Raw genomic sequence first — 18,259 nt, forward strand, 5'->3', positions numbered from 1 at the left:
CGGGCACCACCCCCACGGGCACCACCCGCAGCACCTGCCCGTGCCCCCCGTGCCGCACCTGCCCCCGCCGCCCGCCCTGTTCAAGAGCGAGCCCCTGAACCACCGCGGGCACGGCCACGGCGACGGCGGCTTCCTGCGGCACCTGGACAAGGCCAGCCCGGCACAGCCGCACTGACACGGCCCGGGGATGGGCTCTGGGATCCAGGATGGGAGCCGGGATCCAGGATGGGCTCTGGGATGGGAGCCGGGATGGGATCGAGCCCCTGGAGCACCGTGGGCACGGTGACGGTGGCACCTGGACGAGGCCAGCCCGGCACAGCCACACTGACAAGCTCTGGGATCTGGGTCTGGGATCCAGGTTTGGGATCCGGGATCCACCCTCCCACCACCCCGCACCGCGCTTGGGATCGGGGTTTGGGATCCGGAATGGGAGCGAGCCCCTGAACCACCGCGGGCACGGCAGCGCCTGGACGAGGCCAGCCCGGCACAGCCACACTGACATGGTCTGGGATCTGGGATCTGGGTCTGGGATCCAGGTTTGGGATCTTGGATCCAGCTTTGGGATCTGGGATCCACCCTCGTGCCGCCCCACACCGCGCTGGGGATCAGGGGTTTGGATCTGGGTCTGGGATCCAGCTTTGGGATCCGGGATCCAGTTTTGGGATCCGGGATCTGCCCTCCCACCCCTCTCCCTGCTCCTGGGCCGAGCTCTGCCCCAACCCCCCCAGTCACCTCCCACAGAACCCCCAGGACCCGCAGGACTGAACCCCCCCCGAATTTGTGTTTTCCCAGTGACTTTTCTAAATTCCAGCTACTGAGACTGGTGGGATTTTCTAATTTCATATCAGCTGATGAGGTTTGCTTGGCTTTTATATCCTGGCCTTCTCCTCAAAGAGGGGACGGGCCCGGGGCTCTTTGTACTAATGGGAAAGGCTGTGAGTTAATTAATACAGAGCATTAATGATCACTGTGTATGTAATGGTTCCTTTCAGCACCCTGAGCTCGGAGCATTAACCCAGAAAAGCAAAAAAAAAACCCCCAAAAAAAAAAAAAGGAAAAAAACCCCAAAAGTTCCTCTTGTTTCCGTGTAGCTCCCCTAACACACTCTTTATTTTACTACAGAAATTATTTTAGAGGTTTTTTTGTATAGATCCTATTTAGTAGAATCTGTTTCTAAAACAAAAAGGAAAAAAAAAGGAAAAAAAGGAACAAAACCGAATGATGCTAATGATGCTAACGATGCTAATGACGGCGATAACGACGATAATTGTATCTCCGGTGTAATTTTTCAGTGTAGCTGCACCTCTGTTGTACAATAGAGAAATTTTTATCATCAGCCCAAATGTGATTCCTCAGAAATGCTTTTCCCATTTTCCCATTTTTCCCCCCAACCCCACAAATCCAAGGTGCTTCAGGGAAGAGAGGGGGAAAAAAACCCCCCCGAGGTCTCTGGAAGGGTCTCCCCCCGCCCCGCGGGTGGTTCCTGGGTTTAATTCATCGCTCGGGATCTTCCCTGGGGTTTTTATGGGGTTTTTTAAAACTTTATTTCCCTTTTCCCGGTTTCTCTTCAGCCGCTGGGGTCGGACGCTGCTGCTGGCCGTGGATTTTGTTGGGATGGGCTTGGAAGGGAGGCTTTGTCCTGCTGGTCCGGGGAAGTTGGGAATGGGAAGCGCAGCAGGAAGGAGGGAGGGATCTGCCGGAGGGGGGAGCGGGAATGTTCCGCTGTGGGATTCCCGACTTCCCGAGGGATGGCTGAGCCGAGGGATGAATCAGCGCTGCTTTCCAGGACTCCGGGAATTCCTGGGAGCGGGGAATGCAGTGGGGTCAGGGACAGGGAATTCCTGGAATTCTGGGGAATGCAGTGGGATCAGGGACAGGGAATTCCTGCCTGGTTTTTGGGACAGGGAGAAGTTTGGGATGAAGCTGCTCCTGGATGTTCCCGGGCAGCTCCATCCCAGGAAACCGGGATGGTTTTTAGGGATCAGAGTCGGGGATTTTGGGGAAATCCTGGTCCAGGATGGGCGGCTGGAGCTGTTCCCGTGGGAATTGCCCCGTTCCAAGGGCTGGGATGCCGGGGCCCTTTGGAACCCCTCAGGTTGGATTTTCTCCCACTGAATCCCCCCTGGATCCAGGAATTTGCTCCCTCCCTCCAGAGCAATGCCCGGCAAATCCCTTTTTCCTGGAAATTCCTCCTCCTTGTGCTGCTTTTCCCAGCCCAGTCCCACCAAACTCCGAATCCTGAGATCCAGAGGTGGAATTTTGGCCTGGTTGTGGTCGATGGGATTTGTTTTGATCCAGAAAAGGCAGAATTCTCCCCCAGGATTGGGAAAACCTCTGGAATTTGCTCCTTCCTGGATGTTTTCCCACCATTTTCCTAATCCTGATGGTTTTTCCAAAACATCGGAACCTTCAGGGCCATTTTGGCCCCAAAAACCTCACTTGTGGCTGAGCTGAAAACCCCTCCTGGCAACAGAAATGGCGTTTTCTAACCATTCCCTCCAGGATATTTCAATCCCCCTCTCCCCTCCGGGCAGGAAAAGCCAATCCCGAATTCCCAACCGGTGGAATTCCGCCCTGGAATTCTCTGCATTCCACACCTGCAGCCGCGGGCGGTGCCGCAATTCCCTGCCCGGGCCTGTGGCAAAAGCCGAGCTTCAAATGCTGGAATTCCCGAGCAAATTCCCGAGCAAATTCCCGAGAAATCCCGGCTGGATCCCGCTTCTGCAAAGGGATTTTTTTTTCCCTTTCTCAATAAATTTTCTGGCTTCAGGCTGCTCTTCCAAGAATTCCAAAAGACCTGGGACGGTTTTTTTTCCCTGCTCTTCGCCCCCCGGCCTCGAGGCCGCTCTGTATCGAACTCCTCTGAGGATTTATGAACTTCCTTTCTGTGGAAGAAGATTAAAAATTCCAACCCCTCTTCCCGGTCTGGCGGTGATGTGAGATGCTGGGAGGGCGGGGCGGGGTCGTTTCCAAGAGATTTATTCCAGGAAAAAAAAAGGGGGGAATTCGGTTAAAAATGCAGGAAATCCAAAGCTGGGATTTCTTAATTGTTCCGTTTTCATCTTGGCTGCGCCCGCGGAATTCCACGGGGATGGAAAACCCCGAGGGATCTGTGCGGGTGTTCCCTCCTTTCTGCACCTGTCGCACAACGAACGGGAGCTTCTGTGATTTTTACGGAATTGATGAAATTAAAGGTTGATTTGGGTCCTTGAAATGAAATTCTCCCAGTTTGGGGTTGGATGTTTGGGAAAAGGGCCGGGATTCTCCCGGAGTTTTCCCTCCCTTTGGGCTTCCTGAGCCTCGGGAGGTTTTAATGGAATTTTTAAATTGTATTTTTTAAAGGGGGGGAATTAAACGGAGTTGAGGCAGGCTCGGGAGCTCAGGAGCGTTCCAGGCTGAGCATTCCAGGCTTTCCCTTGTCCGGAGGGAAAATCCTTGCGCCCCTCAGGCCCCAGGGATTTGAACTTTGTCCCGGCTCATCGTTCCCCCCTTCCAGCAGAACCATTTCCCCCGCTCTGGGATTATTGCACTGGGATTTTACATTCTGGTCCTGTTTCCCCACTTCCCCCCATTTTATTTGCTTTATTTTCCCATTTTTTGCCTTTCCCCCCCATTTTATTTTCGTTCCCCCCCCCCCCCTTTTTTGACTTTCTTTTCCCATTTTATCCCTCACTGGAGCCTGGGATCGGCGCCCTCCGAGCTCGGCGCTGTTCCCGCGTCCCCGGGAGCTCCTTCCCGAGGCTTTGGGATTCAGTCCGAGCCCTTTCCTTGAGGAGAACGTTTCGGGGCGGCTGAGCCAGGAGAGGGCGGTGGAGCTGCCGGGATCGCTCCAGGAGCGACTCCCTGGACCGGGGAACGTTCCCGATGTTCCTCAGTAATTCCTCGCCGGGGAATCCCGGGATGTTTGGGTGGGAAGGGGAAATCCCATCCAGGGCCCCTTCCCCGCTCCCAGGGTGCTCCAGCCTAGCCGGGGACACTTCCAGGGATCCCGGGGCTTCCCTGGGAATCCCATCCCAGCCCCTCGCAGGGAGGAATCTCCCTGCTCCCTCCAGTTTTCCCATTTTCCCGTTGTTTTCCCTCTGAAGTGCCGCAGCGGTGCCTTTTCCTGGGAATCCCCGCGGGCAGAGCTCCCCCAGGGAATGCTCAGGGGCGGATCCCGGGAGTTCCTTCTCCAGCTTTCCCAAATTTCTCAGCAGCTCCAGAGTCCCCGTCAGTCCGTGCAGGATCCAGTTGTGCTGCAGGTGCCGTTCCCGGTGGAGGAGTGGCAGCAGGAGAATTCCCAGGTTTCTGAACCTTTTTCCAGAGGCTGCCCCGTGTCCATGGGAAGGAGGAGCATTCCCGGCGGGATCAGGGAAGCGGTGGGATGCGGGGATGGGGCTGCGCCGCCGGGAAGCTCCTCCAGAGGGATCAAACCCATCCTGTTCCCTGATTTCTGCGAGTTCTGTGGAGCAGAGCATGAGCAGGGATAGAGCAGGAAAAGGGGCTGGGAGGGCAGGACACAGGGAATGGGATCCAGGGCCAGAGCACAGGGATGGCTGGGATATTGGGATGGAATTCCCAGGGAATCTGTGGCTGCCCCTGGATCCCTGGAAGTGTCCCAGGCCAGGCTGGAGCACCCTGGGATGGTGGGAATTGTCCCGGGATGGGATTTAAGGTCCTTCCCACCCCAACCATTCCCTGATTCCGTATAAAACACTTTGGTTCCCGATGGGCCCTGACTGAATCCCAGATCCACGGGGGGAATTTGGGGAATTCGGGAAGGCCTCGGCTCCAGCCCTGGGCCCTTCCCGTGCCCGCTGTCCCCAGCGGGGGGACTCCCGCGGGATAAATGGAATTTTCCTCGTTGGTCAGCTCCGGAGGGTTTTCCCCTCGTATCGATCATGGAATTTTACTCGGCCTCCAGGAATGTGCCGCTCTAAAATCCGGGATTTTGGGGTTGTTTGTGTGGGGCAGGAGGGGAGTGGCTGCAGCTGGAAGTTTCCTTATCCATGGGCTGGGAAAGCCGCAGGAATTCCCTTGGGAGCGAGGGGAAGCTTCAATTCCCTCAGAACTGCCCCAGACCTCCAGCGCCGGGAGTTTCGATCCCGCGGATCTGCCGGGCCCTTCCCAACCTTTGGGCTGCTGCTTTGGGGCGGGAGCGACACGCGGGGACAGCGCCGCCGCAATCCCAAAATCCGGGACAAACCTGGGGAGGGCGGAGCAGCGCGGGGCTGTCCCGGCCTCGGGGGAATCCACGCGAGTCCAAGGGCCGGGAAGAGGCTCCCGCGGCCACTCAGGAGCTGCCCGGAGCGCCCATCCCGGGCTCTGTCCTCGCCTGCTCCCGGGGCTCTCCGCAGTGGAAAATCACCGGGAGCGCCCCTGCCAAACTCCTGGCGCTGGGGTGAGCCTGGGATGAGCCTGGGATGAGCCTGGGATGAGCCTGGGATGATCTTTGCCCGCCGGATCCCGGTGGGAAGGGGGCCGGAGGCCGTGGGGAATTCGCCCTTTGGAGTCTCCCGCTCGGCCCCGCGGAGAGCGAGGCTGGAGCGGCTCCAGAGGGGGGAAATCCCCGGGAGGAGCAGCCCCCGCCGGGCCGGGGAGCGGGGAGCGCATCCCAGAGCCGGCGAGTGCCGGGGGGAGCAGGTGATGAAAGAATTCCCTGAGAGAATTCCCTGAGAGAATTCCCTGACATTCCCCAGAAGAGGCCGGCGGCCCCGTGGGGCCGGGTCGGCGCCTCTGGCACTGGGGAGCCCGGGAAGGTCCCAGAAACGCCTCGAGCTCTGCTCTGGGACGGAATTTTACCAAAAGAAGGGAAATTTCCAGCTTTAGGGACTCTGACCCCGGCCCAGGCACAACGTGGGACTCCCAGGGCGGCCGCCCTGGCACGGAGCGGAACCCGCGGCTTTTCCAGACCTTCGGAATCCTGTTTGAGCCTTTCCATTCTTGGACACTTTTAATTAAAAGCCAGCACAAAACCCCAACCTCTGCTGCGCTTTTTGGTCTCTTTGCTGCGTCTCCAAGGCCGAGCCGGTGCCTCCCCTCCCTCCGAGGGCGCTGCCCGGGTATTTTTATCTCGGCGCCTCCTGCAGCCCCCGCGATAGCGCCGGAGCAGCGCCGGAGCCCCGGGCGGGGCGCGGACACCGCGGGCGCTGCCTTGGCACGGCCACCCTGCAATTCCCTGTCCCGGCTCCCAAAATTAGCGCGTGGCCACCGCTCCCCGCCCGGCTGAGGCCGGGGACGGGCGGGGCACGGAGCGTGGCGGGGCCGCCCGCTCCCCCCCCCCCCCTTCCCCGGCTTTATTTTGGGGACAATTCGGGCGTTTTTCTCACTCAGAGCCGCAGCGCCTCGCTTGGCTTTGGGGGCAGAACCCCTCCGCAGACGGTTTCAATTACACAACACCGGAGCGGTTATTGGGGGGGGGTGAGGGGGGAGAAGGGGGGTTTTGTTGTTTTTTCCCGATTTGGCAACTTTTGGGAGCGCAGCGGGGGCGGCCGGAGGGACCCGCGCGGAGCGCGCTCCCCCCGCCCCTCGGAAAGGGGGCGTGGCCTCGGCTGGCCCCGCCCCTCCGCGGCGGGGAAGCTGCGCCGTCATTGGCTGCGCGGGTGATGACGTAGGCGCACTGCGGCGGCTCCGCGCGGCCCCGGTGGCGTCGCTTTAAAGGGGCCGCGCTCGCGGCAGCCCCGGCGGCGGCACCGGCCCCGAACCGGCCCCGGACCGGCCCCGAGCCCGGGCTGCCCCCGCGCCGCCCCCGCACACTCCGGCACCGGGGCGGACCGGGCGCTCCCGGCAGGTTCCGACCCGGTAAGGAGGCGAGAGGCGGCACCGCGGCGGTATCGGGAGGTGCCGGGTGTCGGCACCGGGAGATGCCGGATCCGCCACTGCCGGTACCGCGGGGTCCCCACCCGGCCGGACCCTGCCGGGAGCGGATGGTGCCGGTACCGCGGGGTCCCCACCCGATCGGACCCTGCGGGATCGGATGGTGCCGGTACCGAGGGGTGCGGATCCGGTTGGACCCTGCCGGTACCGGGGCGGCTCCTGCCGGTACCGGGGGGTCCGCGCCCGGTTAGACCCTGCCGGTACCGCTGCGGCTGCTGCCGGTACCGGGAGATGCCAGCCGGGCACGGAGCGGCCGTGATTCAGCCCCGCCGGTAGCGGGGGGAGACGCGGAGCTCGGGGAGGGGCTGTGCCGGTACCGGAGCCGCTGCCGGCCCGGTGCCACCGGGCGAGAGGCCACGGCGGGATCCGGGGTGCGGGGCTGGGTGCCCCAAACCGGCGCCGCTCCCTCCCCGCCGCGTTTTGGGGCCGAACCGGCCGGTTCGGGGCGCCCGGGGAGCGGAGCCCGGGGAGCGGAGCCCGGGGAGCGGAGCCCGGGGCTGCGGTAACGCCGCGGATTCCCGGAAGGAAAAATAAACACCGGGAAAAGCCGCAGCGGCCCCGTAACCCGAGGTGACCCGGGAAGGGTCTGCCCGTGCCCGTTCCCGGGAATTCGGGGGGAACCGGAGCCGCGGAGCCCGGGAAGGGGCCGGGGCTGGCGGGGACCGCTCCGAAATCCAGGGATTTGCCGTGAATTCCCTCCTTTTCCCTCCTCCGGGAGCCGCGGAGCAGCCGGGGTCAGGTTTAGCTCCTGCGGCGGTGGAGTCGCGTCCCGGTCCCGGCGCTGCTGCAAAGGGAGCTTTTCCCCTCTCGGCTTTTGGGGCAGCGGGATTCTCCCCTCTCGGTTTCCCGGGAATTCTCCCCTCTCGGTTTCCCGGGAATTCTGCCCCGGAGCTGGAATTCGCTCGAGGGCACGAGTTGGGTTTGAGTTCATTAAAAAAACCGACTATTTCTCACGCACCAAAATCATCTTTGGGGTTAAAAACGTCCAAGCCGGGCAAGATCAGAGAGTGCCGGGGGGAACCCGCGGCCGCCCCGGGAATTCTCCCGGTATCCCGCGATTCCCAGGCTCGGCTCTTCCCGGCTCCGGGAGCTGACCCCGTTCCCGGCTCTCCCGATCGCGGGGCGAGACGGTGCCGATTTCTGGGAATCGCGGAGCTGAGGAGGGCGCGGGGAGGCTCCGGCCCTTCCCCCTCGGCCGAAAGCCCCGAAATTCGGGGGAGAAACCGCGCCAGGAAACGATTCCCAGCAGTTCCCGGCTTTCCCAGGCGTTTTCCGACGCTCATCCCAAACTCGGGGAGTTGAAACCTTTATCCCTGATGGGATTAAGGAGCAAAAATCCCATTTATTTTCTGTCCCGACGCTCCGGCTGCGCTTTTTTGGGGAGTTGGGGGGGGGGAGGGAAGTGCGGCTGCTTCTCTTTCCAAGGGGAAAAAGGGGAAAAATCCCTTTTTTTTTTTTTTTTTTTTTTTTTTTTTGCGGGAAGGCGCGCGCGGCTGACTCATCCCGGAGCAGGAAAATAGGGATCCGCTCCCGCCGGGATTTCCCTTCCCGCTGCCCCACAGGGGCCGGCCGGGTGTGTCCGTGGATGCATTCAGGTCCGGGACGTTTCCTAAATGATTTTTTTCCCCTCCCGTGGGAGCAGGATCAGGGGTGGAGCCGGGAATTCCAGACCCCGCGGCTCAGCCGGGCTGCCTGAGCTCTGGTTTCTTGGGTTGGGATCTCCTTTTCCGGATCCCAAGGGGAGAGCAGCGCTGCACTGGGGTTTTGTGGGGTGCCCCGCAGCCCTCGGGGGCCGGCGTTGGGAATCCCAGCCGGGATTCAATCCCGAAATAACGCCGGCTCCGCTTTTAGGGCCCATTTTGATCTCATTCATCGCGGTTTTGGGGTCGGTTTTGGGGGAGCAGGAACAGCTCCTGCAGCCGCATCTCGGGGATGCTCGGAGCTCCCGCGGGGAGGTGGGGCTGGGATTGTCCAGCTGATCCATGGATCAGCGTTTTCCTTGGAAATTCCGTAGGAATGGCCCTGCTGGGCTCTGTCCTGCCCTGAGTGGAGGGGGGGATACCGGGATGGGGAGGCTCCGGTTGAGTTTTCCAGGGATTTGGAGCAGCGGGATCGATCCAGGGAGAGCTGGGGGATGCGGGGAGGGGGGGAACTGCTGCAGGAGCTCTGCTGAGGGGAATTCTGTCCTGGGAGCCCTTCCCGTTCCACAGATCCCAATCCCTTGGGCCCAGAGGAGCTTTTCGGGGCAGTTCTGCTCCCCGTGTCCCTGCCCCGGTGTTCCCCGGCCATCCCAGGGCTCTTTCCCTGCCTCTCAGCCCCACGGACTCTCTCTAAGGCTCAATCCCAAATTATTTTCTCCCTGCTGGCAGTGACCAAGCAGGGACCATAATTCCAGCTCTTCTTTCATGTTTAATCCCATTTTTTTCCGTCTCTCCCACTTTGGAAGCCGCTCCCAGCCTGGCTGTGGCATTATTTGGCTCCAGATGATGTCTGTAAATAAACCCTCAAGTTCAGATGGGTTTTTCAGCAAAGAAACCTCCAGTGTGTGGTTCCAGGCCTCACCAAAAGGGATTTTTCCAAGATTTCCAGCCCAGGTTTCATCCCAGGCTCCGTTTCCTTGTGCCAGGTGCCGCTGCAGCCGCGGTTTTTTATTTCAGCAGAGTCATGGATCGTGTTTGTGCCCAAAATAGTTGGAAGCCGGGCTCCAATCCAGCCAAATTCCCCACAGATCACCTTCAGTGCAGAACTCTTCCTGTTGCCGGGCTGGTGACAAATCACCGGTGCTCAGCTCGAATTCCCAGTGGGATATTCCTGAATTCCCAGCCATCAGGGTGATTTTCTGGGAGGTTTCCCCTCACCGTGGACCATCAGGGGTCGGCAGAATTCCGGGTTTGGAAGCCGGGCCCTGCCTTGGCACATCCTGCCGGGTGTCATTCCAGGATAATCGCTCCGTCAGAAGGAACACCCCAAACTAGTTACTCTAGCTGGGAGGAAATCGGGGATTTTGGAGCAGGGCCGCTGTTCCCGGGTTTTTTGCTGTTCCCGGTTTTTTCGCTGTTGCCGGGGTCTTCTGCTGTACCCGGGGTTTTTCGCTGTTCCCAGGTTTTTCGCTGTTCCCAGGTTTTTCGCTGTTCCCGGGTTTTTCTGCTGTTCCCCCGCTGCCCTCACGGGGAATTAGGAGGGATCAGAGGCATTAAGCGGGAGCTCTGCTCTCCTTTAATTCCTCTCTCCTGGAACAAAAGGTCCTGAGCCCGGGAGTGTCCAGGGAAAACCCCAAGGATTCACCACATTCCCTCTTTTCTGTGGTTCGCAGCCCTCAGCCCGCGGTGCCGGCCGGGGATGCTCCCGCCATGAGGAGGTGCTGCGAGGGCGTGGGGCTGCCATGCCTGTTTAAGGTCAGTGCCGCTGTCCCCTGCCTGTCCCCAGGTGACCTCTGCCACGTCCTCTGTCCTCGGGGAGGGCAGGGATTGGCTCCCCATCCTGCAAAACTCCACCCTGGAGCAGCCGGGAAGGGCCGAGGGGAGCGGGGGGTTCGGGCTGCGGTGATTTTGGGTTCGTGGGGTATCCTGAGCTGGGAGGGATCCCCGAGGATCAGCCAGCGCACCCCAAAATCCCATCCTGTGCATCCCTCCAAACACTCCTGGAGCTCTGGCAGCCTCGGGAATGTGCCCATTCCCTGAGGAGATGTTCCCGTGCTTATTCCACCCTCTGGATGAAGAACTTTCCCCTAAAATCCCACCCAACCCTCCCTGGCACAGCTCCAGCCGCTCCCTGCTCCCACTGGGGCGGCTGCAGGGCCCATCCCTGGGGAGCTGCAGCGGGGGATGGAGCGAAAATCAACCTGTGGGGCTGAGGAGAGCCAGGGCGGCCCCAGGACATGTCCCTGTCGCAGAGGTGGCACAGGAGAGGCTGAGCTGCTGTCCCCACACCAAGCCCAGGTGTGCTGGCTCAAAGGTCGGGCTGGATGATCCGGGAGCTCTTTCCCAACCCCGGTAATTCCCGGATCCAGTGAGCTCTGTCCCGCTCCCTCGGAGGCACAGTGACCTCCTTGCCTGGGGCCGGGATTAGCCCGGCAGAGCGATCCCTTTACTGGCAGGATGAAGGTTTAGGGCCGGGCTGGGCCGTGGCACGGGGGATTAACCCCCCCCAGGCCCAGCTGGGCTAATCAGCCCGGGCTGAGGTGGCCACGGGGCGGGGCCGGCCCGGTGGCCTGGCAGTGACCGCCACGTCCCGATAACGGCGAGCTCTGTCCTCCCCCGGCAGGGCGTGGGAATGGCCGGCGCCCGGCCGCCCCGGTTCCTGCTGGTGTTCGACTTCGACGAGACCATCGTGGACGAGAACAGCGACGACTCCGTGGTGCGGGGCCGGGTGCTGCCGGAGCAGCTCCGCCAGAGCCCCCGCGAGGGCTCCTACAACGAGCACATGCAGCGTCTGCTGGCCTTCCTGGGCGAGCAGGGCCTGCGCGCCGCCGACTTCAGGGCCGTCTACGAGAACATCCCGCTGTCCCCCGGCATGGCCGAGCTCTTCCAGTTCCTCTCCAAGCACCACGAGCTCTTCGAGGTCATCCTCATCTCCGACGCCAACATGTTCGGCATCGAGGCCAAGCTGCGGGCGGCCGGCGTGCGCTCGCTGTTCCGCAAGATCTTCAGCAACCCGGCCAGCTTCGACCGCCGGGGCTTCCTCACGCTGGGGCCCTACCACAGCCACAAGTGCCTTCAGTGCCCGGCCAACATGTGCAAGAGGAAGATCCTCACGGAATACCTGGCGGAGAGGGCGCAGGAGGAGGTGGAGTTCCAGCGCGTCTTCTACGTGGGGGACGGAGCCAACGATTTCTGCCCCTCCGGGACTCTGACGGCGGCGGACGTGGCGTTCCCGAGGAAGGGCTACCCCATGCACAGGATGATCCAGGAGATCCAGGAGAAGCAGCCTGGAGCCTTCCGGGCCGCCGTGGTCCCGTGGGAGTCGGCCACGGAGGTGGCGCGGTACCTGCAGGAGCTGCTCAAGAGGAAGTGCTGAGGGCGGCTCCGAGGGCGCGGCTGGGAAGGGGAGCCCGGGGCTCACGGCCCCCCGCGCACGCACTGCTCGCTTGGCCCCGCTCCTGGGATGTTTCCCTGCCTTTCCCAGCTCCTTTCCCTGGTGAATAAAGCACTTTCTGCCGGCCCCTCTCCCTGCCCTGCCGCGGGGTGACGGAGCCGCGGCCACGGCCGGACCCTGCGCCCTTTGCCAGCACCGATGGGGATTTTTTGGTGGAGTTGTTGCTTCCTTTCCCTTCTGACCTCAAAAGAGAATTCCTAAAAATCCAGAAGCCGGTTTTCCCTGTGGGCTGGGCACATCCTTCCTCCTGCCCCCGGCCTGGCTGCCCTCCTGGCCACGTGAGGAGCTTGCCCCGGGCTCCTTCCCCCTTCCTGAGCCCACCGGGAATTCGGCCTGGGAAATCCCGGCTCCCTGGCCCTCCACACCCCACCCTGCGGGCAGCCGAGCCTTTCACTGGGGTTCACTGTCCCCTGGCACTTGATTCTCTGGATAAAACGTGCCCGGAGCATCGGGAAAGCTTTGGAAAGGTGGCAGAGCCTCTCCCACCCGCTGGCACAGGAACCACATCCCGCTGTGAGGAGCAGGACCTCGCCTCGCCACTTCCATCCCTGCTCCTCTCCCGGGCTCAGGTGTCCCCGTGTCCCCGGCAGGTCCCTCCCTGCCCCGAGCCCTTTCCAGGCGTGTCCCCGTCCTTGCTGGATCGTGTGAGGCCCCTCCTACCCCAGGGAGGGACAATCGCCCCTGAGCTGGGCCCCCCCGGAGGTTCTGTGGCACTTCTGGCACCGGCTCCCTAGAGGCCAAACCCCCCCGTCCACGTCCCCCCTCCCCACTGCAGTATTAATTACCCCTTCTAATTGCACTCTGCAGGGGGGACCTGCAGGATCCGCTGCTCTCTGGTGTTGGCTTCTCCTGGATTTATCCACAGCCTTACCAGCCCCCGAGGGTGGCTCCGAGTCCTCCAAACCCTTGGAACCCAAACCCCCAGCAGGAAATAACCAAAGCAGCCCTGAGTTGTTCCTCCTCTGTCCCATCCCCTCTCCTTTGTTCTTCCTCCTCCGGACCCCGTTGGACTGTGTGGAACTCAAAGCCATGGAATTAAAGATACGCATGGACGTACGCAGGCAGAGCTCTCTGTATTGCAGCAACCACGAGCTTGTTGTGTCCAGGTTGTCAGCCCGGCTCTGAACAGCTCTGACCCTCACCAAAACGTTGTTCCTCTTCCTTGGGCTGCTGCGAGTTTGGGGAGCGGCGTTGGAGCAGCAGAGCGGGGTCAGGGACGAGCAGGGGACCCTCTGGGGTGGGGGATTGGGGCTGGATCATCCCTGGAGCCCACAGGGACAGCGGGCAGCTGCTGTCCCCACTCTGCTCCGTGCCCAGCATTCTGTTCCTGGGCTGGCATCCAGGGCTGCATCCTAGGATCAGCCTGGGCTGCCTGCCGCGTTCCCAGCTCGGTGTCCCGGCCCCAAACCCTCTCGAGGAGGCATGGGGGAGAGGGGGAACGCTCTGGAAGCTGTGCCAGCGGTGCCAGCCGGCTTGGCTGCCAACCCCCCGCAGCCCTGCGCATTCCCAGCGGTGCACAAGCCGAAATTTCGAGGCGAAGCGCGGTGTGGGGTGAGGGGCTCAGAAGGGCTCCACGTAATTCCCGGGGAAGAACCCCTCCTCCTGGCCCATCACCCCCTCGCACCAGCCGTCCGAGTAGCGGCGGGTGACGAACAGGAGGGTGCCGGGCTCGAAGGAGAGCTCGTTGTCCTTCTGCCGCGTGTAGGGGTACAGGGCCACCACTGCGGGAGGGAGAACAGGGGACATGGAGCCCGCTGAGGCCACCACAGGGGACAGGCCAGCACTGGGAGCGGGGACGGGAGCGGCCATGGCACCGCTGGGCATCCCACATCCGTGCTGGGGTGCGGGCAGGGGCTCAGCCAGGAGATCCAGGGGATTTGGGATCCTCTGTACCTTTCTCCAGGTAGTTCTCCGGGGTCCACGGAGGGTCCTCTGCAGCTGGAGGCGGTGGCAGGGCCAGGTCCTCGAAGTCGGGCACAGCTGATGGTGGTGGCAGCAGCTCGAGGTCATCGGGGGCTGCGAAACCCCCAGAGTGGGTGAGGGATGAAGGGGCTCAACCCCCCAAAATGGATGGGGGACGGGTCACAGGCAGCCCCCCTGTCCCTGTGACCCCCCGGAGCACTGAGCACTCACCTGGGGGCAGGAGGTCCGGGGGGGGCACAGCCAGGTCCCCTGGAGGAGGTGGCAGCAGGTCCTCGGGGAGAGGTGGCGGCGGTGGGACGGCAGCTGCAGGCGGCGGGGGTGGCCCTGGAGGGGACGGTGCCAGCAGGGATGGCCCTGGCAGGGGCGGTGGGGCAGGAATTCCTTCCCCAGGGGCTGCCGGGGCTCCGCTGGAGCTAGGGGGAGGAGCAGCAGTGTCAGGGTGGGGCTGGCTCTGTCCCCACGCTGAGCACGGACATTGTCCCATGGCAGGACAAGGTGCTGCAGGAGACCCTGCAAAGCCCTTCCATGTCCCGTTTCTCCATCCTTCCCCGTCACCACTTCCCCTCTCCCTGAGAGGGTATTTTTGCTCTGGACACGAGCACTGCCAGGGCAGCAAATGCCCCAAACCCTTCATTTTCCCACCACTCCCCCGAGCAGCTGCGGCTGCCCCGACCCTCCCTCGGCGCCGCTACCTGACGGACACCAGCGAGGAGGTGGAGGAGGCTGCCGAGAGCTTTCCCTCGGGAACCACGGGCGGCTGGATGGGCTCGGGGACACGGGTGCTTCTCCTGCAGAGAAAGAGTCCAGGGATGGGATGGGATGGGATGGGGCCCCCAGAGAGCCCACGTGCCACCCCTCGGTGACACAGCAAGGCCAGTGCCCACCCCCTGGCCCGGCTCACCCCAGGGTTCCTGCAGCCTGTGCCGACGAGGATTTGGTGCTCTTCCGAGCCAGGGTGCCGGTGCGGGACAGCTGGGTGCTGGTGTCCTGCGGCACGGGGACACACGGACACGCGTGGGTGACACCGCCTGCCCCACCACCTCCCCGTGCCCCCCAGGGCTGGGACCCCCACCCCAAGGGAAGCAGCCCCCCCGGGGCTCTGCGGCCCCTCGGGGGAGCAGGGAGCCAGCGGAAGGAGCCGGCGCTGCCGGGGCTGCGGAGGCGGCCACGAGGCACCGGCACCGTGGGAACCGCGGCCGCCGCGCCACCACTTCCCCCCGGGCCGCTGGGGCCTCTGAACCCTCCTGTGGGCGCCTTCCGGAGTGGGGAAGGTTCTGTGGGGCTGAGAGGCCTCCAAAAAACCCTTTTGTGGGGGTTTTCCAGAGTGGGGAAGGTTCTGTGGGGGTTTTCCGGATTGGGGAAGGTTCTGTGGGGCTGAGAGGCCTCCAAAAACCCTTCCATGGGCACCTTTCAGAGTGGGAAAGGCTCCATGGGGCTGCAAGGCCTCCAAAACCCCTCCCGTGGGGGTTTTCTGGAGTGGGAAAGGATCTGTGGGGTGCAAGGCCCCCAAAGCTGAGTGGGCTGCAGGGCACGGACCCCAATTCTCCATCGAGGAGAGGTCTGAGACACCTGTGCACCCCTCGGGGCAGCGCTGGGAACACTGGGGACTGAAAAACCCCACCCAAGCCCACTGTGGGACCCCCTCCTGGCCCAGGCTCACCTTGATCCCGTGGCCGATGTCGTCCAGGACGCTGAAGTTGAGGGGTTTCCTGTAATAGGGCTCCAGGACAGGGGGGTTTGGGGGGGCCACGATCTTCTGGTAGGTTGGGAACCTCTTGCTGGTGGTCAGCGAGCCGATCTCCCGGCGGGACACCTTCTCCTTGTGGATGTCCACCCTCTGCGGAGGGGACACTGTCCCTGAGCTCCCATCCCAGGCTCTCCCTCCACCTCCTGCAGCCCCTCCAGGCCCCACCATCCCTCCCTGCCCGTAAGAGAAGGGGTGGAGGAGAGGATCAGGACTGGCAAAGGGCAGACCCTGCTGTGCCCCATCACAGCCCTCACGTCCTTGATGCCACCACAGCGGATCTGACCCTTCCTAAGGCAGGGAATGGGGGAAATGGCACTGGGAGGGGGGATGTGAGAGGCTCCTAAGCCCCCTGAGCTGCTTTCCTGCTGCTTCCAGCGTGACCCAGGGTTCTGTCCCCTCCTGTGGCTGAGCAGGCTCCAGGACGAGGCCGGGTGGCCGCGGGACTCTGCAGCAGCGTGGCCAAGCTGCGGGAGGACGAGGCCAGGCAGCAGCAAGGGGACAGTATGGCAGCCAGGCCAATGCTCTGAGCTCCCACTGGGAAGTTTCCTGGGCAGTTCCCTCTGCTGGGATTTGGGTGTGTGATGAGGAAACGCCCCAGAGACCAATTCCTGATGCGCTGGGGAACCCCCAACCCCGTGCCAGGAGAGGGTTCTGCATTCCCACTGCACGGTGAGGATCTCCAACCCCTTGGAGCTGCCCAAACCCCTTTTCCCAGAGCCCACCCCACGGAGGACGGTCCCACCTGTGCCACGCAGGCGACGTCGGCCTCCACCTGGCGCAGCTGAGCCGCCTGCAGGTCCAGCAGGCGCAGGAAGGCGGTGGCCAGGCTGCTGACCTGGTAGGTGACACTGGCCAGGGACTGCGTGCTCAGAGCCATCGTCTCCTCCAGCGCCTTCCTCTTGTTGCTGGCCTGCAGGGGACAAACCCAGCTGTGGGATGAGCCCTCCCCGCCTGGCACGGCCACCGGAGATGTTTCCTTCTGCTTTCCAAATGCCTCAGACTTCCCCCGGGCCCAGCACACCGGCACCCGGCGGGAGAATCCCAGCGCCGGGGATTCACCGGATTCCTCCCCGGGTGCTGATGTTCTGGCAGGTTACGGAGGTCAGCGAGTGCCCAGCTCAGCCTCCAGCCACCCCTGCGGACAGCTGGCCATGCCAGCAGAAGGCTACGTGCCACCTGGCCGTGGCACCAGCTGTGCTGGGGACACTGTCTCAGCTCTTGAAATAGTTCAGTGCATTTCCCCTTCGGTTCTGCCCCAGGGGGTCCAGGCCCTCGGGAGCAGCCTCGGGGCTGGCTCGAGCCAGCAAGGCCACGGCCACGGCCTTGGTGAAGCACACGGGGACCCCTCCCCAGCAGGGAGGGCCACAGCAAGTGTTTTCCTTCGTATTTCATCTCCAAAGCTCCTGCCCCCTGTCCCACAGTGGAGCCAGGCAGGGAGGACGAGGAGGATGAGGACGACGAGGAGGACGAGGATGAGGAGGAGGAGGAGGAGGGATGTGCCAGCAGAGCTTCACACTTGCCCTGCACGTGCAGGCCCTGCCAGGTGGCACCTCCCAGCCCCTGTGACAGCCCAGGACACGCTGCTGGCCCTGGCCCTCTCCCAAGGCTCCTCCAGAGGCACCAAACCCCTGGGGAACCCTCCCTCCATCCCAAACCCGCCCTGAGAGCTGCTGTGGAGCAAGAGGAGAACCCAAGGCACGAGGAAAACGCAGCAGAGGGCGGCACGGGAAGCCGGGCTGGGAGCCAGCGGGGATTCCCAGCTCCGAGGACAGAGCCTTCACCAGCCACCCCTCGGGACCACCCCGCAGGGCTGCCCCAGGCATCGCCCCCAGCCCAGCCCAGCCCCTCAGCCGGCCCTGTCCGTGCCCTGACCTGCAGGTAGTTGCTGTGGCAGTACTCGGCCACCCTGTGCAGGTTGTCGTGCTGGTCGCGCAGCAGCTGCTGGCCCTCGGGGATGTCGTGCTGCCGCAGCTGCTCCAGCTCCGACATCGCGCCGGGCTCGGCTCCCACTTCCTCCCCGGCCGCCCCAGCGCTGCGTTTTGAAGCCGGTGGCGGTGCTGACGCAGGGCCCGCGGGCGCCGTGGTGTCCCCGTCCCCCCGAGGGACACCCCGCCCTGCCACGGAGAAGTGGGGGGCCAGCGGGGAGGAAGCCGGCGGGGCCCCGGCCCCACGAGGGACGGGCGTGGGGGCAGCTCCTGGAGGGTTGGGAATGGCAGCGGGGAAGGATGTGCGTCTCGGGGAACCGGGGCTGCAGGGTCGGGGGGTGTTGGGGTCCCTCCCCTGCCATGTAGCCCTGGGAGAGAGGGCTGTGCCCTGAGGGCACAGAGACGGGGCTTCCCTGTCCCTGCTCAGCCTCGTTCCCATGGGTTGGTTTGTGTTCCCTGCGCGGGCAGAAGGACCCTTGGTCCCGTGACTGGAACAGTTCCTCGGCAGAGCTCCGGCCTTGCGGCTGGAGAAATAAACACCTCTGAAACATCTAGCAAGAATCTGTCTGTCCATATATATTTCCTTTCCACGGGACTCCTGGTTTGATATATGTATGTTGCAGTATCCCCACTGCAACAAATGGTGGAGAATTGAGAGCAGAACGATTCCCGATCCCTAAGCGACTGATTTGTGTGAGTAAACCCTGGAAACTTT

The 18,259-nt window shown here is 62.9% G+C and overlaps 3 protein-coding genes across 4 annotated transcripts in view; 2 read left to right on the forward strand and 1 right to left on the reverse strand.

Annotated features, from left to right (window-relative positions):
• ZNF652 (zinc finger protein 652) overlaps positions 1-967 on the forward strand; it is a 9,035-nt gene extending 8,068 nt beyond the window's left edge. The window contains exon 6 of the mRNA XM_042048688.1: positions 2-967. Coding sequence (XP_041904622.1) covers positions 2-175 — 174 coding nt within the window. The 3' untranslated portion in view covers positions 176-967. The remainder of the gene's footprint in view (position 1) is intronic.
• A 5,707-nt stretch (positions 968-6,674) lies between these two features.
• On the forward strand, positions 6,675-13,006 carry PHOSPHO1 (phosphoethanolamine/phosphocholine phosphatase 1). 2 transcript variants are annotated; one of them, XM_042017605.1, is made up of 3 exons: positions 6,675-6,780; positions 10,169-10,250; positions 11,119-13,006. In XM_042017605.1, exons 2-3 carry the CDS (start codon positions 10,206-10,208, stop codon positions 11,869-11,871), a joined length of 798 nt encoding a protein of 265 aa, XP_041873539.1. In that variant the 5' UTR covers positions 6,675-6,780; positions 10,169-10,205; the 3' UTR covers positions 11,872-13,006. The 2 variants fall into 2 exon arrangements, with proteins under 2 accessions (XP_041873539.1, XP_041873550.1); XM_042017616.1 differs by having other exon boundaries at positions 6,676-6,780; positions 10,098-10,250.
• On the reverse strand, positions 12,998-17,684 carry ABI3 (ABI family member 3). The gene is made up of 8 exons (XM_042017592.1): positions 17,492-17,684; positions 16,362-16,529; positions 15,533-15,709; positions 14,774-14,859; positions 14,565-14,660; positions 14,083-14,285; positions 13,843-13,965; positions 12,998-13,670 (listed from the first exon to the last, which is right to left on the reverse strand). Exons 1-8 carry the CDS (start codon positions 17,606-17,608, stop codon positions 13,510-13,512), a joined length of 1,131 nt encoding a protein of 376 aa, XP_041873526.1. The 5' UTR covers positions 17,609-17,684; the 3' UTR covers positions 12,998-13,509.
• Between the last annotated feature and the right edge of the window lie 575 nt (positions 17,685-18,259).

Source organism: Corvus kubaryi, unplaced genomic scaffold (genome assembly GCF_017639235.1).
Source record: "Corvus kubaryi isolate FWS band 111438036 unplaced genomic scaffold, C.kubaryi_AGA036_p1.0 123, whole genome shotgun sequence".
Taxonomy (NCBI): Eukaryota; Metazoa; Chordata; class Aves; order Passeriformes; family Corvidae; genus Corvus; species Corvus kubaryi.

Excerpts from the sequence above, each read along its gene's own strand:
- ABI3 (XM_042017592.1), bottom strand. The coding sequence starts at position 17,608 with ATGTCGGAGCTGGAGCAGCTGCGGCAGCACGACATCCCCGAGGGCCAG. Across the intron at positions 16,530-17,491 it reads GCCACAGCAACTACCTGCAG|GCCAGCAACAAGAGGAAGGC; the intron begins GTCAGGGCACGG and ends TGTCCCCTGCAG. Across the intron at positions 14,860-15,532 it reads ACATCGGCCACGGGATCAAG|GACACCAGCACCCAGCTGTC; the intron begins GTGAGCCTGGGC and ends CCCGTGCCGCAG.
- PHOSPHO1 (XM_042017605.1), top strand. The coding sequence starts at position 10,206 with ATGAGGAGGTGCTGCGAGGGCGTGGGGCTGCCATGCCTGTTTAAG. Across the intron at positions 10,251-11,118 it reads GGCTGCCATGCCTGTTTAAG|GGCGTGGGAATGGCCGGCGC; the intron begins GTCAGTGCCGCT and ends CTCCCCCGGCAG.